This window comes from Bos taurus, chromosome 13 (assembly GCF_002263795.3).
Source record: "Bos taurus isolate L1 Dominette 01449 registration number 42190680 breed Hereford chromosome 13, ARS-UCD2.0, whole genome shotgun sequence".
NCBI classification, from domain to species: domain Eukaryota; kingdom Metazoa; phylum Chordata; class Mammalia; order Artiodactyla; family Bovidae; genus Bos; species Bos taurus.
In genome coordinates, this window is record NC_037340.1 from 6,812,890 (window position 1) to 6,831,179 (window position 18,290).

Below are 18,290 nucleotides of genomic sequence, written 5' to 3' on the forward strand. Positions count from 1 at the left end.
CCACCATCCCACCTGGACCCAGTACTGCTGAAAAGTGTTCTCTAGCTGTGAACAAAAGAAGAGAAAAAAAAACCTGGGTACTGGTGTAAGGGAGATGTGCTCTGGAATGTTCTGCCACAAAGGTGATCCGAGTCTGGTATAAAGGCAGACACACAAACAGACACATTCTACTAATGCACAGTTAGATCAATAATAAAAGATATGAATAAAGTGCTGTGGAAACTCTTAAACAGGTAGGATTTTTAAAGTTTCCATTAACTGTTGGTATGATTTCCTAAATGTGCTCGACACTTAATTTGCTTGGGCTATTAAATTTATAATTCTTTTTCACAAAACTTGCAACCCAGTTTTCCCTAACTCCTCAAGAGCAGAGCACTGCCCGTAGCCTTGTTTGGGAACAGTCATCACAGGGCATGGAGGTTTATCAATACTAGTTATGTGTGCTTACTAGAACATAAACTCACCTGGAATTTGGATTTCACAGCATGCAAGAATTTTAATAGGATTCATTCATACATTTGTTCGACATTTTATACAGACTTTAGTCCCCAAAATTCAATTTACAATTTTTACAACATTTTACAAAGACTTTGATCTCCAACCCTCCTTTTACACGTTTACAAGAATTTACACTCGCTGCAAGCATTTCTTTCCAACGTTTTTGTAAAAGTTATTTTTCCTAGGATCCAAAAAAATGTTCATTTTAGATGAGAGGAGAGGAGGCTTACATGTGGAGATTGTGTTTGATGGAAACACAGGATACAGCAGAAGTGACTGGATTCTAATTTAGACCAGCCTGCCTCAGGCAATGGGAAAGTCATTTGTCCCTGTGTGCCCACATCACAATCTGGCACAACTGGGGGTGAGAGCCAGCCTAAACTCTCTCTGGACACAGGATTCCTGTTTGCCATCTTAATTTACACATTCCATCGATGTGCTGATTAGCCTGGACTCCCTCACATCTTTCTAAGTGATTCTAACTTGGAAACACACAGGAGGATCCCTGTGGGATCTCAGAGCCGCTGGGATCTCCTCTTTGATCTCCCATCTGAATCCGGGACCATCTATTGTTTCAAATTCTTCCTCAGCGCTCCAGTTGACAATTATTGGCATTTTAGAGCCTGCGGATTGCAATAGGATGCCTAACAGACCCGCTGCCTAAACATTTAAAGCGCTCACTCCCTCCCAAAGCCATTGCTCCCTTCCCAAAGCCCTCCCCGCCCACCACACACAAAATGACTGAAAAGGAGAGAAATGGAGTGCTTTAAGAATCTGTCAATGAAAGTGAAAGAGGAGAGTGAAAAATTGGCTTAAAGCTCAACATTCAGAAAACCGATCATGGCATCTGGTCCCATCACTTCATGGGAAATAGACAGGGAAACTGTGGAAACAGTGTCAGACTTTATTTTGGGGGGCTCCAAAATCACTGCAGATGGTGACTGCAGCCATGAAATTAAAAGACGCTTACGCCTTGGAAGGAAAGTTATGACCAACCTAGATAGCATATTCAAAAGCAGAGACATTACTTTGCCAACAAAGGTCCGTCTAGTCAAGGCTCTGGTTTTTCCTGTGGTCATGTATGGATATGAGAGTTGGACTGTGAAGAAAGCTGATCGCTGAAGAATTGATGCTTTTGAACTGTGGTGTTGGAGAAGACTCTTGAGAGTCCCTTGAACTGCAAGGAGATCCAACCAGTCCATTCTAAAGGATATCAGTCTTGGGTGTTCTTTGGAAGGAATGATGGTAAAGCTGAAACTCCAGTACTTTGGCCACCTCATGCGAAGAGTTGACTCATTGGAAAAGACTCTGATGCTGGGAGGGATTGGGGACAGGAGGAGAAGGGGACGACAGAGGATGAGATGGCTGGATGGCATCACTGACTCAATGGACATGAGTCTGAGTGAACTCCGGGAGTTGGTGATGGACAGGGAGGCCTGGCCCTGCTGCAATTCATGGGGTCGCAAAGAGCCGGACATGACTGAGCGACTGAACTGAATGTGTTAGTAAGATGCTAGGGTTGGTTAGGATTTTAAAGAGGCTCACAAAGCATCTCCAGAGCAGTAACTATCTCTTCTTGCCCTTGACACAAAACCAACCGGTGCACCAAGCTTTGGGCTTCCCTGGTAGCTCAGCGGTAAAGAATCCCCCTGCCAATGCAGGAGACACACGGATTCCCTCCCTGGGTGGGGAAGATCCTCTGGAGAAGGAAATGGCAACCCACTTCAATATTCTTAGCCTGGGCAGTCTCAGGCACAGAGGAGCCTGGCAGACTACAATCCACGGAGTTCCAAAAGAATCGGACACGACTTAGCGACTAAACAACCAAATACTACACTTTAACCACCGCTATTCAAATACTGTAAAAGGCCAGGGCGAACACTGCCCCCACCCCGACCCCCGTGAACTTTCGTAATGATAAAAGTGTTTTCGGTCTGAATTTGGTGAAGACTTGGCTGAGGTGCCTTGTATAAAGACAGGAACTCTCGGAAGGGAGTTGATTTAAGAATCTTACTTGAGTTTGTAAGGATGGGAGCGGGGGAAGGGGGCGTGTCGTAGAGAAAGGTTTGTTTGTTTAATTTCAGTCCCCAAGGGAGAATGGAGAGGCTCCATCGCCGGGACATTGGAATCCAGGATGCGAGGTGCGCTTGGAAATTGGGGAAATTTGGGAACGCCCAGGCTGAAGGTTCCGCTCGCGGGGAGAAAAGGACGGGGCGGGCACAGGGGAGGAGGCAAGGAGGGACCCGAGGGGAGGCGGTGGAGGCGGAGTATAAAAGGTCCGGGCCAGCCCGGGCGCCCGCCACTCCGAGCCCCTTGGAGAAGGCGGGCGCCCGGGCAGGATGCGCGGCGCCGCTGCGGTGAGCTGAGCCCAGCCCCGGACTCGGCTCTCTCGTGCATCCGAGGCGAGGACCGCGCGCCCTCTGCTCGACCCTCGAGCCCTTCCACCGGCCGGCTGTCCCCTGCGAGGCATGAGCGGCGCGCGGGAGCCCGAGGTTTCAGCGCGGTCATGAGACGCTGGCCCAGGAGCGGCAACTGGGCGACGGCAGCCCCCAGGGCCCCTCCGGGCGCGGCGCCTCCGGGATGAGCCCCCCGACCCGCGCCGGCCTGAGCTGAGACTGGCCCCCACTGACCCACCTCCGTCCTGCGCGCCCGAGCCGCGGGCACCTCACCCCTGCCGCTTCTTGCCGAGACACCTGCGCGCTGGACCAGACGGACGCCCGGCGAATCGGACTCGCCTCCCTTCCCAGGCTCTACCCACCGCCGCGGGCGCCTGAGCAACGGTGCTCCGTAAGCAGGCAGCCCACCGTCCGGGAGCGAGTGTCAAGACCTTTCTGGAACGACCCCGTCTCTTCCCCCTCGTACATACGCCAACTGCAGGGAGGGGCGCACAGTCGCCGGCAGACACCTGGCTGGGCCGGTGCCCTCTCGGTTCTGCATCACCACAACTCCCAACTCCACTTGTCAATAAAAGTTTCCAACCTCGCCCAGGCACCCCCCACCACCCCAAAGCCCCGGGCCTCGGCGCGCGCGGGGCTCTGCCCTCGCCGGCCGCAGCGACCTCGGCAGCGGGGGCGCGCGCTCGGCGCAGCCCGGCAGGCGGACACGGACTCCGGAGGGGCTCACGGGTCACCTCCAGTGACAGCCCCCGCGCACCCGGGGCCCCCGTCTGGAGCCGGCTCTCCCGAGGACTCGGCGGCGGGGCGGCGCGGCCCGCGGCCGGGAGGAGCGCGGGGAGGAGGGGAGGTGGCTCGTCGGGTGAGTGGCTACGGGCGGCAAGGGCGGGGGAGCCAAGCGTGGAGGTAACTGCGGGCCGCCGCTGAAGCCCTCCTCCTCCTCCTCCTCCTCCTCCTTCTCCTCCTCCTCCCGCTCCCCGCGCTCCTCTGGCGGCCGCTCCCGCTCCAGCTGCGGCGCCGCGGCCACATCTGCGGCGCCCATGTGCGCTCGGGGGCTCGGCTGCGCCCGCCCCGCCGCCGCCCCCGCTGCCCGCTGCCCGCAGGGTGGGCCCCGGCCCGGCCCGGGCCCCGGGCGGCCCGCCGTCCCCGCCGCCGCCGCCGGGGAGCGCCGGGGTTCGCTCCGCCGCCGGCTTGGACGCCCCCGGCCCCGCCGTGGCTCCGCCGTGGTGCGGCGGCGGGGACGGCGGTGGCGGCTCCTGCTCCCCGGGCCTGGCGCGCCCCGCCGCAGCCAGCGCCAGTGCCGCAGGCTCGGGGAGCGGGGCCCCGGCGGGGGCCGAGGCGGGAGCCGCGCTGCCGGACTCCCGGGCTCCGACTCCTCCTCCCCCGCCGCCGCCGCCGCCGCCGCCGCCGCCGCCGCCCGCCGCGCCGGGTCCTAAAGCCGCACGCCTGCGGAGGATGGTGCGCCTGGCGGCCGAGCTGCTGCTGCTGCTGGGGTTGCTGCTGCTCACGCTGCACATCACGGTGCTGCGCGGTTCCGGAGCCGCCGACCGGCCGGACGCGGCCGCGGCCAACGCCAGCCGGACCCCGCTGCAGGTGAGTGCGCCGCCGGGCAGGGGCGCGCGTGGCGGCCGGGACCCCGGTGGCTGGGTGCTGACCTCGCACCTGAGAGATGCGGGGAGGCGGGTCCCCGCTCCACCAAAGAACAGGTTGTTTGGGCAGTTGTTTGGCCGGGGCCACCCGTCTCCTGCCTGGACGGAGCGGGCTAAGTGCTTGGAGGCTGAACCATTTCGGAGGTCCGGGGGCACGCTCCTCCGGGTCTGTCCCCAGGTACCTGAGCGTGAGACGGGCGGAGGAGTGTGGAGCACGCATGTGTTGGCTTTGGGGTGCTTTCAGTCTTCGGTTGCCCTTCAGAGGCGAAGTGATGTTATTCTGAGAGGCGGGGGCGGGGGGAGGAGCGGGAGGAGACCTCAACTTAGGACAACCCCCAAACGAGGTCTGGGAGGAAGAACCCGGTTGAATCTGCCAACTCAGAAAACAGTGGCAAAGGTCAGGAAATAATTTCCCAGAAGAAAGTATCCCTGGTCGCCCACGTGGTCCCCGATCCAACCTTGCACCTTCCTAGCCTGCGGAGGGCGCGGAATCAAGCCACCTGTTGTACTTTGAGATGGCATTACCTGGGGCTTTAAAACTTGACAGCAAAAGACTTCTTACAGCGTTCTGCCCCTGTTGCAGGTCCCCTTAGGAATGGAATTCTGAGGGTCTGTGCAGCTCCAACGCAGTGGGGGGGGGGGGGGTCGCAACTAGGGAGGAGATAGCGGGCCTCAGACGCAGAATGGATTCTCCGGTTTCCAAATAAAGAGTTGCCTAGGTAGGGATTTTCTGCCGCTCCCTTGGAAAACACCTTTCCTTGGGTCTGTCAGAGGTGTTGACAACTGTCAACGTGGGGCATGGGTAAAGAAGTCAGCAGGGATTTTCCAAGGAGGCAGCAGGAATTCACTTCTAAAATCTCCTCCTCCAAGCAGCCCCTCTGAAAACTCTGTACTCTGTAATGTCCAGATAAGCATCATCCATTGTTGCCAAAGGGTTTTAAGATCATTGCCCTGTTGATTCTTCCCTCACATCTTTATGCAGTGTGTCACCTAAAAACCCTAGTGTAGAGAGATTCCCTTAAATACGTCCAGAGTGCTTTCCATGTGCTAGTTTTCAGTTCTTTGCAGAACTTAACTAATTTAATGATGTACTATATTGTTAATATCCCCCCTCCCCCCGCATAGATGCAAAAACCGAGGTACAGAGGTTAAGAAACTTGCAAAGTTTACACATCCCAAACTCGTGGTTTGTTACACCATGTTCTCTCTCTGGCAGGATGTTGTAGACTAAAGCAAGGTGATCTTTAGGCAGGAATGTAAAACCAGGAATGAAAAAGAATGCACCCCAGAGCCTAAAGTTCTTTTAACCTGGGGATATTTCTGAAAATGTCCTAATTTTGTGAGGTCCTCTCCTCTTCTCTGGTGGGCAAACAGGTTCAGTGAAAGCCTGACCCGATCTCTTTGGGGAAACTGAAGACACCCCCATTCCATAGATGGTGGTACACCCACCCACTGTAACACTGGGAACAATGCCTAATATCTTCAAGAATTCTGGAAGTCATATTCTATACATGATGCTTTCTTTCCTCATGGACTCATGAAAAGCTGTAAAAATGATGTTCTATGGAAAAGTAAATTTGGCAGATTTTTTTATGAGGTGTTTGCTATCATTAGAATAACCTAGGCTTGGCCTTTTCCGTTTGAATGTTAAAGTGATGAGAGAAGCAGCTGGTGGAAGTGGCCACTGCAAAGGGGAAGTGGATTAAATTCTCAAAAGAGCCCGGGGCTGAAGGACTATCCCAGCAGAGCAGAAGAAATGGGGGATTTAGAAAGAACAAGGCTCCTAGGAGTAGCTTGAGTCCCAAGTAGCTGGTAATCCATCAGCTTTCAGCTTATCTTGTTAATCATGTTTGGTTATTCTGTCCACTCAATTAACTTATTCAGACAGATTGATGAGTTTAACAGTTTAGTTCATAATTTTACTCTCTTTTGTACTTTGTTATTATAAAAGTTTTACATTCTTCCTGATTAAAGTTATTCCTTTGGCCCTCTGACTCTCAAAAGTATTACGATTCAACTGAAGAGAGTGTATTCTGCCAAGTGAGGAGGTCTGCAAAATACACTTATTAGTCTGTGGTTTTCAGGGTTCGGGATATGAATTCACTAGTAGCAGGTGTATTTGAAAACAAAACTGTGGGCACCATATTCTGTATGTTTACTGGTGATGTTTAACCCATCTTAAACTGCATTTAAACTTAAATGGCTGTGGGATAGCTTACGCTGCTAAAAATCATCCTTTGCAATCCAAAAGTTCATCAATCTTTATGTTACATTATTTTTATCTCTGCTTAAAATATTCTAAAATATGAGGTTGGAGTCAGAAAGACACAATGGTAGCTCTGTTTACTGTAGTATATCGAGGAATATTGAGTCCCAGGGACAGGGGAGCCTGGTGGGCTGCCGTCTATGGGGTCACACAGAGTCGGACATGACTGAAGTGACTTAGCATAGCATTGATTATTTTTTAGCCTGGGGTATTTCAGTTGTTTTCAATGTTGTGTTAGTTTCTGCTATACAGTGAAGTAACTCAGCTATATGTATGCGTACATCCCCTCCTTTTTGGATTTCCCTCCTATTTAGTTCACCATAGCACACTGAGTAGAGTTCCCGTGCTGCACAGCAGGCTCTCATTAGTTATTTATTTTATACAGAGTAGTGGATATATGTCCATCTCAATCTCCCAGTTCATCCCTCCCCGATTTTCCCCCTTGGTGTCCATGTATTTGTTGAAGGTCAAGTGTAGTATTTGTTCTTACCAGGTTAATATTTGGGAACATTTACAAGAGATGCACCTTTGTTAAAGAGCTGACATATCAAGGGCATCGAATAGAATAGAAGTAAGAATAACAATAGTAGCTAAGATCTGTCAAATGTCTTTTATGTGTCATGCACTATTCTTAGCACTTCTCATATGTTTTCTTTGTAAATCCTCACAAAAATCTCATGAGTTAGGCAATATTGTTATCCTTGTTTCAAATGAAAAAACTAAGGTTAGGTAACTTGGCCTGAGGTTGCAGAGCCAGAAGCTGCTTAATTTGTTGTTATCTTATGAGTATAAAAATCTTTGAAGAATATTTGTGTTCCAAGCTCTTGATAAAATTATGCTGGCTACAAAAGAAAGGGTAACAATTTACACTATCAAACACATCTTGACAGTGTTATTGTGTCAAATATGAACACATCTATCTGTCTGCATGATGTATACATACATACACACACACGTAAACATGACTAACCAGGGGTGTTTTTTTTGGTATTTTCAACATGCTATGCTGTGCACAGAGTCGGACACGACTGAAGTGACTTAGCAGCAGCAGCAGCAGCTGTGCTAAGTCACTTCAGTCATGTCCAACTCTTTGCAACCCCATGGACTTTAACCCACCAGGCTCTTCTGTCCATGGGATTTTCCAGGCAAAAATACTGCAGTGGGTTGCCATGCCCACCTCCAGAGTTTCAACATACTAGGAGATAAATTTTTGACTTTGTAAACTGTCTCTATACCGTTAGGTATACTGTTATGAGGCAGTAATATAATGCTGTTTCTATTGGTTATGTGGTTCATAATAATAAATAAGAATGTTAGTCTTTATACTGTTTTCAGTATTTTAAAATATAAGAAATTTTACAGTTGTCTGTAACAGCTATATAAAAATGCACAGAAAAATCAATTTTTTCACCTTTAAATGAAACCTTATCTCTTCTTGTCTCATGTTGATCAGATACTCAGATTAGCTCTTTCATATGTCTTTAATTGATAAATGGTAATAAAACAATTATATATAATCAAAAGCATCCTGGAAGACAGAATATCCCACAATAGACCCACAGGCAATGACAATAATAACTGTATCCCTTTAACATATGTTAGTCACTCAGTCCACTCCAATATTCTTGCCTAGAGAATCCTGTGGACAGAGGAGCCTGGAGGGCTGCTGTCCATAGGGTCGCACAGAGTCGGACACAACTGAAGTGACTTAGCATGCATGCATACATTGGAGAAGGAAATGGCAACCCACTCCAGTATTCTTGTTGGGAGAATCCCAGGGACAGAGTAGCCTGGTGGGCTGCCATCTATGGGGTCCCACAGAGTCAGAAACGACTGAAGCGACTTAGCAGCAGCAGCAGCAGCAGCAGTCACTCAGTCATGTGTGACTGAGTCATGACTCTTTGCAACCATATCGACTAGAGCCCACCAGGCTCCTCTGTCTATGGAATTCTCCAGGCAAGAATACTGGAGTGGGTAACCATTCCCTTTTCCAGAAGATCTTCCTGACCCAGGGATCAAACCCAGGTCTCCCTCATTGCAGGCAGATTCTTTACCATCTGAACCAGCAGGGAAATTCAAATGAGTGCTTCTCTACTACAGCTCAGGTTCAGAATCATGAATTTTTATAGATTTTATATAGTAAAGCTAGAATTCATTCAAATAATGTGACTTAAGAAAGTATTTGAAATCATCAAACTATTTTTGCAATAACATTAAAGCAAGCCAAACTCTGAAATGTAACTGTTTTTGTTCTCTAACTCCTAACCCCCATCATCCATCTATTTGCCTTCAATAAAACTATTTAGTATCTTGTACTCACTGCTTCAGTCAAGAGTTGATCTGAGCTATGAATAGCAGTAAAAGCAAAAGCAACATTTATTTGTACTTAATGCTACTGAGTTTCTTTACAATGACCCTATGAGATAGATAGTATATATACCCTCATTTCACAGATGAGGAAATTGGACCCACAGAGATTTGAGTAACTTACCCAAGGTCATACAACCATGATGGGCAGGGCCAGGATTCAGACCCAGGCAGGCTGGAGTTCTTGTTCCAGTCCCTGACAAGACTCCTCCAGCTCTGAGTCAAGTCAACAACCTTTGTGTTTCTTATTTTGTGACTTGCCTTGCCCATTTTCCAGGTAGACTGTGTTCTCTTATCTCAGGAATTCTTTTTAGATTATGGCTAACTGGCTCTGCTGTCCCTGGGATTCTCCAGGCAAGAACTCTAGAGTGGGTTGCCATTTCCTTCTCCAATGCATGAAAGTGAAAAGTGAAAGTGAAGTCGGTCATTCGTGTCCGACTCTTAGCGACCCTGTGGACTGCAGCCTACCAGGCTCCTCTGTCCATGGGATTTCCCAGGCAAGAGTACTGAAGTGGGTTGCCATTGCCTTCTCCAACTTAACTATTACTACATAATAAATCATCCCAAAACACAGTGGCTTAAAACAACCACATTTTATTTGCTCATGAGTTCATGTCAGCAATTTGCCCTGGGCTCTGCTGGGTGGTTCTTCTGCTGCTCTTGCCTAGGCTTCTTCAACTGGCTATTGCCTTCTGTTGGCTTGACATGGGCTAGGTAGTCTAAGAGGACCTCAATAGTACATTTGATAGTGGTGTTTGCTGTCACCTATGAGAAATAGATTTAAGGGCCTAGATCTGATAGATAGAGTGCCTGATGAACTACGGAATGAGGTTCGTGACATTGTCCAGGAGACAGGGATCAAGACCATTCCCATAGAAAAGAAATGCAAAAAAGCAAAATGACTGTCTGGGGAGGCCTTACAAATAGCTGTGAAAAGAAGAGAAGCGAAAAGCAAAGGAGAAAAGGAAAGATATAAACATCTGAATGCAGAGTTCCAAAGAATAGCAAGAAGAGATAAGAAAGCCTTCTTCAAAAAAAAAAAAAAAAAAGAAAGCCTTCTTCAGCGATCAATGCAAAGAATAGAGGAAAACAACGGAATGGGAAAGACTAGGGATCTCTTCAAGAAAATCAGAGATACCAAAGGAACATTTCATGCAAAGATAAGCTCAATAAAAGACAGAAATGGTATGGACCTAACAGAGGCAGAAGATATTAAGAAGAGATGGCAAGAATACACAGAAGAACTGTACAAAAAAGATCTTCACGACCCAGATAATCACGATGGTGTGATCACTGACCTAGAGCCAGACATCCTGGAATGTGAAGTCCAGTGGGCCTTAGAAAGCATCACTATGAACAAAGCTAGTGGAGGTGATGGAATTCCAGTTGAGCTATTCCAAATCCTGAAAGATGATGCTGTGAAAGTGCTGCACTCAATATGCCAGCAAATTTGGAAAAGTCAGCAGTGGCCACAGGACTGGAAAAGGTCAGTTTTCATTCCAATCCCAAAGAAAGGCAATGCCAAAGAATGCTCAAACTACTGCACAATTGCACTCATCTCACATGTTAGTAAAGTAATGCTCAAAATTCTCCAAGCCAGGCTTCAGCAATATGTGAACTGTGAACTTCCTGATGTTCAAGCTGGTTTTTAGAAAAGGCAGAGGAACCAGAGATCAAATTGCCAACATCCGCTGGATCATGGAAAAAACAAGAGAGTTCCAGAAAAACATCTATTTCTGCTTTATTGACTATGCCAAAGCCTTTGACTGTGTGGATCACAATAAATTGTGGAAAATTCTTCAAGAGATGGGAATACCAGACCACCTGATCTGCCTCTTGAGAAATCTGTATGCAGGTCAGGAAGCAACAGTTAGAACTGGACATGGAACAACAGACTGGTTCCAAATAGGAAAAGGAGTTCGTCAAGGCTGTATATTGTCACCCTGCTTATTTAACTTATATGCAGAGTACATCAGGAGAAACGCTGGACTGGAAGAAACACAAGCTGGAATCAAGATTGCCGGGAGAAACATCAGTAACCTCAGATATGCAGATGACACCACTCTTATGGCAGAAAGTGAAGAGGAACTCAAAAGCCTCTTGATGAAAGTGAAAGTGGAGAGTGAAAAAGTTGGCTTAAAGCTCAACATTCAGAAAACGAAGATCATGGCATCCAGTCCCACCACTTCACGGGAAATAGATGGGGAAAGAGTGGAAACAGTGTCAGACTTTATATTTCTGGGCTCCAAAATCACTACAGGTGGTGACTGCAGCAATGAAATTAAAAGACGCTTAGTCCTTGGAAGGAAAGTTATGACCAACCTAGATAGCATATTGAAAAGCAGAGACATTACTTTGCCAACAAAGGTTCGTCTAGTCAAGGCTATGGTTTTTCCTGTGGTCATGTATGGATGTGAGAGTTGGACTGTGAAGAAGGCTGAGTGCCGAAGAATTGATGCTTTTGACTTGTGGTGTTGGAGAAGACTCTTGAGAGTCCCTTGGACTGCAAGGAGATCCAACCAGTCCATTCTGAAGGAGATCAGCCCTGGGATTTCTTTGGAAGGAATGATGCTAAAGCTGAAACTCTGGTACTTTGGCCACCTCATGCGAAGAGTTGACTCATTGGAAAAGACTCTGATGCTGGGAGGGATTGGGGGCAGGAGGAGAAGGGGATGACAGAGGATGAGATGGCTGGATGGCATCACTGACTTGATGGACGTGAGTCTCAGTGAACTCCGGGAGTTGGTGATGGACAGGGAGGCCTGGCGTGCTGTGATTCATGGGGTTGCAGAGTTGGATACGACTGAGCGACTGATCTGATCTGATCTGATGCTCTTTCTTCATCCTCAAGGAAGTTATCCTGCATATCTTTACATGGTGGACTCAGAGCAGACAGAGAGAAAAGGCCGAAATTGCAAGGCCTCTTGATGAACTTATAGGAAAGTGAAAGTCATCAGTCATATCCGCCTCTTTGCGACCCAATAGACTATACATTCCATTGAACTCTCCAGGCCAGAATACTGGAGTGGGTAGCCTTTCCCTTCTCCACGGGATCTTCCCAGCCCAGGGATCAAACACAGGTCTCCCACATTGCAGGCAGATTCTTTACCAGCTGAGCCACAAGGGAAAGCCAAGAATACTGAAGTGGGTAGCCTATCCCTTCTCCAGCGGATCTTTCAGAACCAGGAATTGAACTGGGGTCTCCTGCATTGCAGGCAGATTCTTTACCAACTGAGCTATCAGGGAAGCCCAATCTAACTTCAGCCTCATTGTATTGATTAAACAAATCACTGCATCAGCTTAGATTCTAAAGGACCAGAAATCGACTCCTCTTGATGGGAGGACCAGCAATGGACCATGTGTTCAGGGATGGCAGGAGTCATTGTGGCTGTCTTTGCAAAATACCTACCATATTAACCTTTTAGGTCAGAGACTGCAAATGTTGACCCACTCTTGTATTCATCTTTTAACATTGTTTATGCTGCCTTTGGTCGTGCAGAAACTTTTTATTCTAAGTGTAATCAACTCTGGATCATTTCTAACATGACTTTTAGTTTTCAAGCCTTACTCAAGAAAGAGTTCCTCAAATAAAGATTGTCAAATATTGAAACATATTTTATTCTAATGTTTTTTAGTGTTTTTGTTTTTCTTGTTTAGAACTACAACTTACTTTGAAGTTATTTGTAGGTTTAAGATAAAGATAAAACTTTGATTTTTGTTGAAGTGAATAGCCACTTGTCCTATCATATTTGTTAAATATTTTGTTCTATATTTGTTAATACAAAATACCATTTTTAACATATACTAAAATTTTCATATATACATTACTGGTATATACATATATATATATATAAATACATATGTAAGAAACAAATGTCTTGTATATACATATACAAAAAACAAATGTTTCTTGACATTCATTTTTCTATTAATGTTTTATATCCTATAACACTATAGTTTTATTTCATGTAGTTTCATAGTATGTTTTAATAGGGAAAATATACTTTTATTAAAATTTTTTACTTAGAAATTCTTATGAAATGTCTATTTTCAAACAGATTTAAGAGTTATTTTGTTTAAAAACTCATTGAGCTTTTACTGAGAATTGCTATATATATATTTGGGGGAGGATAAATTGACAAGAATTGAAAATTTTATAATATTATCCTCTGTCTCAGGACATGGTTTAGGTATCTCTGTTTCTTGAGTGAAGCTTCATAGCTTTCTTCATCTCTCTTTTCACATTTCTTTTGACGCTGTTTTCAAGGTTTGGCTGCTATTGTGAATTTTTCATTTTGTTTCCTGTTATGTTCTCCAATTCATTAGTTTTAGAATCTAGGAAAGCTATACTTAGCAGTATGCACTTACAGTTTTATTGATGTGTGCATGAGAGCTAGCAATATCCATTTCTGTAGTAATATCATTGTGGTTTCATTAGTGTGTGCGTTAGAAACCCTTTTTTGTTCACTTTAGCACTTTAAATATTAAGAATTATCTATTTCTTATAAGATTGTTAGAATTCACTCATTGTTACCCTCTTGGGTTTGGCACCTCTTTGATTGAGATCACTGATTAATGTTCCATGTTATTCCCTGGTCAACAGCCTATTCAGATACTATAACTTTTCTCTAGTCATTTTTGATCATTTATACTTTCTCAAACATCATATGTTTTATTGGATTTTTAATCTATCAGTATAAAGTTTTATATAATGCATGCATATTTTGCAAATATTTCATGACTACACTTTATGATATACAGTTCTTTATGATATACAGTCTTAAATCTCTTTATAAGACCTATCAAGTCAAGGTGGTTAATTATATGGTGAAAACCCTTCATCTTGATTTACTTATTTACTTACTGCTTATTCCTCAAAGAATTCAATTACATTCTGACCCTACCACTGTGCATTTTTCTGTTCTCCTTATCATCCATGAAGTTTTGCTTTACTTGTTTAGAATTCATGGTGTTAGGAGACAAAACGTCTTTTTTGGTGGGTTTTTGGCGGGGATAAGAGGGACCAGTCTAGTGGCTTTCAGGATCTTAGTTCTCCTACCAGACCAGGGATTGAACTCATGCCCTCCTCAGTGAAAGCAAGAGTCTTAACCACTGGACTACCAGGGAATTCCCTGGTGGTTATATTTTTGTCAAGGTGAAATTCCTCATATATCTTTTTATTGACTTTTCAACATGTTTTGATAGTAATTTTGCGTCTCTTGCTTATTTTTTTTCTCTTGCCATTCATTGGGTATCTTTTTCCAACCTTTATTTTTAGCCTTTCTCTCCCGTTTTTGTTTAAATATCTCTCTTATTGATAACCAATAGCCAGTTTTTCTTTTGTCATGTAATAGATCAATGAATGTAACCCACCTGTATTTATTGTGATTACCAATAGATTTGAAGATATGTTTTCAGTTTTATTTGGTGTTTTCAAATTTTCTTCATTTTGCCTCCCACCTTCCAATTTATCTATGTGAACTCTGGCAAGAGAGTTAGCCTAGGTCTAAATGTCCTCATCTCTTAAATAGGTATACAAAAACTATTCCTTGTGTTGTAAGAATTATGACACTGAATGCATGCGAGTGCTCTGTTAGAGCTTGGCACTTAAACGTTTAGTAAATATTGAAATATTATTTACTTAGTTTATTATTCCTCAAGTTTGGAAAGGGTTTTATCTCTCCAATTCTTAACATTTTAGCAAATAGATTTGAAATCATACTTTTCTATCAATGTTGAGACTCAATGAGTATTTATAATATAACCTAAACTTTCCCAGGTGGCTCAGACAGTAAAGAATCTGCCTCCAATGCAGGAGACTCAGATTCAATCCCTGGATTGGAAAGATTCCTGGAGAAGGGAAAGGCAACCCACTCCAGTATTCTTGCCTGGAGAATTGCATGGAGAGAGGAGCCTGTTGGGCTACAGTCTAGGGGGTCACGAAGAGTCGGACATGACTGAGTGACTTTCACTAAACTTGCCCAAAACAAGATTCTAACATGCCATTTCTTTCTCTTATCTCTCTCAAATTTTAATCACATTATCTGAATATTTAGTGCTAGGTTATTCATTTTTCTTTCATTTCTAATATCTTCCTTCTTTCCTTCATTATTTTTCATTTTTGCTGTCTTAGGAATAATTTCTTAGCAGTAGTATAATTCTCCCAATCATTCAGTTCAGTTCAGTTGCTCAGTTGTGTCCAACTCTTCGAGACCCCATGAATCACAGCACGCCAGGCCTCCCTGTCCATCACCAACTTCCGGAGTTCACTCAGACTCACGTCCATCGAGTCAGTGATGCCATCCAGCCATCTCATCCTCTGTCATCCCCTTCTCCTCCTGCCCCCAATCCCTCCCAGCATCAGAGTCTTTTCCAATGAGTCAACTCTTCGCATGAGGTGGCCAAAGTACCAGAGTTTCAGCTTTAGCATCATTCCTTCCAAAGAAATCCCAGGGCTGATCTCCTTCAGAATGGACTGGTTGGATCTCCTTGCAGTCCAAGGGACTCTCAAGAGTCTTCTCCAACACCACAGTTCAAAAGCATCAATTCTTCAATGCTCAGCCTTCTTCACAGTCCAACTCTCACATCCATACATGACCACAGGAAAAACCATAGCCTTGACTAGACGGACCTTTGTTGGCAAAGTAATGTCTCTGCTTTTGAATATGCTATCTAGGTTAGTCATAACTTTCCTTCCAAGGAGTAAGCATCTTTTAATTTCATGGCTGCAGTCACCATCTGCAGTGATTTTGGAGCCCAGAAATATAAAGTCTGACACTGTTTCCACTCTTTCCCCATCTATTTCCCATGAAGTGATGGGAAAGGATGCCATGATCTTAGTCTTCTGAATGTTGAGCTTTAAGCCAACTTTTTCACTCTCCACTTTCACTTTCATCAAGAGGCTTTTAGGTTCCTCTTCACTTTCTGCCATAAGGGTGGTGTCATCTGCATATCTGAGGTTATTGATATTTCTCCTGGCAATCTTGATTCCAGCTTGTGTTTCTTCCAGTCCAGCGTTTCTCCTGATGTACTCTGCATATAAGTTAAATAAGCAGGGTGACAATATACAGCCTTGACATACTCCTTTTCCTATTTGGAACCAGTCTGTTGTTCCATGTCCAGTTCTAACTGTTGCTTCCTGACTGGCATACAGATTTCTCAAGAGGCAGGTCAGGTGGTCTGGTATTCCCATCTCTTTCAGAATTTTCCACAGTTTATTGTGATCCACACAGTCAAAGGCTTTGGCATAGTCAATAAAGCAGAAATAGATGTTTTTCTGGAACTCTCTTGCTTTTTCCATGATCCAGCAGATGTTGGCAATTTGATCTCTGGTTCCTCTGCCTTTTCTAAAACCAGCTTGAGCATCAGGATCATTATTTAGACTTAACTATAAGATTTATTTTTTTAAATTTGTCTGCTGCTGCTGCTTCTGGAATCTCGTATCTTCATCTTTTATTTTGCTGGAATACATTCTCAAAAAGTTCTCTCAGAAAGGTTTTATCAAAAGATAAACTCTTAGGTGTTCCCCGGAGGTTTAGTAGTTAGGACTTAGCAATCTCACTATCTGGGCCCTGGGTTTAACCCCTGGTCAGGGAACTAAGATCCCACAAGCTGTGTGGTGTGGCCAAAAGAAACAATGAAACAGATAAACTCTCAGATTCTAAAATTTTAAGTACATCTTTATGTGCTTCTCACACTTAAATGCTAATTTGGCTGTTAGTTTTTTTCTATCTTGTTTCCCCTCAGAATTTTGAAGATGTAATGCAAGTTTTTTTTTATAGCATCTCATGTTTCAGTGAAAAGTCTGATGCTTTTTCTTTGTAGGTGATTTTTTAAGTGGAAGCTTTTAGGGTTTTTCTCTTTGTTCATAATGCTCAGAAACTTCATTGGCTTGTGCTCAGAATTAGGGCCTTTGTTGTTAGTCCTCTTCAGCATGCGGTGGGTGCTTTCAATCTGAATCCTCAAGTTTCTCTTCAGCCTGAGAAAGTTGCTTATTTCCAATGTCCTTGTATTCATCTTCTGGAGCTCCTGGTAGACTTTGACACTAATGTTAGGATTTCAAAATCGAGCGGTCTTCCACATCTCTGATGTTTTTCTCTTTGCATTTTTCTAATGCAGTTCATGTCTTAGCCGAATCCTCCAGCTTTGGCAGCCCTAGTGTAGCTCTCTCACTGTTTATCAGTTCCCTGCCCTTACCCTTTTCACCTAACTTCTGTAGCTTCTTCTCTTTTCTTCCCTTCTTTTCTCTTCCTTCCGTCCTCCCCTCCTCTGCTCCTTCGCTTTTTTCTCTCTCTACATATTTAAAACATTTTTAATGATGAATAATTTACATACAATAAGATGAATGCATCTTAAAGATTCAGTTCCATTTTTGACAATTATATATACCTATATAACCACTATCAAAATTAGATACAGAACATCTCCATCATCCCCAAAAGTCTTCGAGTGCACCTTTGTAGGCAATTTACACACCCCCCCATAAGCAACCAGTGTCTTACTCTTATCACCATGGATTAGTTTGCCTCTTTGAGATCTTCACGTAGATGGAATTGTATGGTGTGCATTTGTGTGTGTGTGCGTGTGTATGTGTGCCTGTGTATGTGTCTGGGTTTCTTTTGCTTAACATATTTTTTTTGGTATTCATTTTTGTTGCTGTGTACACCAGTAAGTTTCTCTTCTTTATTGTTAAGAGATATTCCATTGTATAACTATGCCACAGTTTATTTATCCCTTTCCCCAATGATGGTCATTTGGGTTTTTTCCAATGGTTTGGATGCTTACTGTAATTAAGATCATATTAACTTTTTTGTACAAGCCGGGACATAGGTTTTCATTTCTTGTTAGTAAATACTTGCTAGTGAAACTGACACAGGCTCTATTCTTTGCGTTGCTCTGGGAATTCCTCTGAAGAAACGTGCTTCCTCTGGCAGTCTTTCTCTCACTTTCTCAACTCTGTAATGCTTCACTTTCAATTAGGTACCATCTGTTTCATATCTGCCAGAAATCATTCCTTCTTCTATAGACGTTCCCTCTCAGCTTTCCAATTCTGTTGGGAATTTATTCTTCTATTTCATCTTCTTTTTCAGTAGAATTTAGAGAAGGAAAATAAGTAAA

The 18,290-nt window shown here is 44.7% G+C and overlaps 1 protein-coding gene across 3 annotated transcripts in view; it reads left to right on the top strand.

The window, feature by feature from the left end:
• Nucleotides 1-4,137: 4,137 nt before the first annotated feature.
• Nucleotides 4,138-18,290, top strand: part of ISM1 (isthmin 1) — a 95,180-nt gene continuing 81,027 nt past the window's right edge. The window contains exon 1 of one of the 3 annotated variants that reach the window (XM_025000411.2): nucleotides 4,138-4,484. In XM_025000411.2, the coding sequence (XP_024856179.1) occupies nucleotides 4,347-4,484 (138 nt within the window). In that variant the 5' untranslated portion in view covers nucleotides 4,138-4,346. 3 annotated transcript variants of the gene reach the window in all.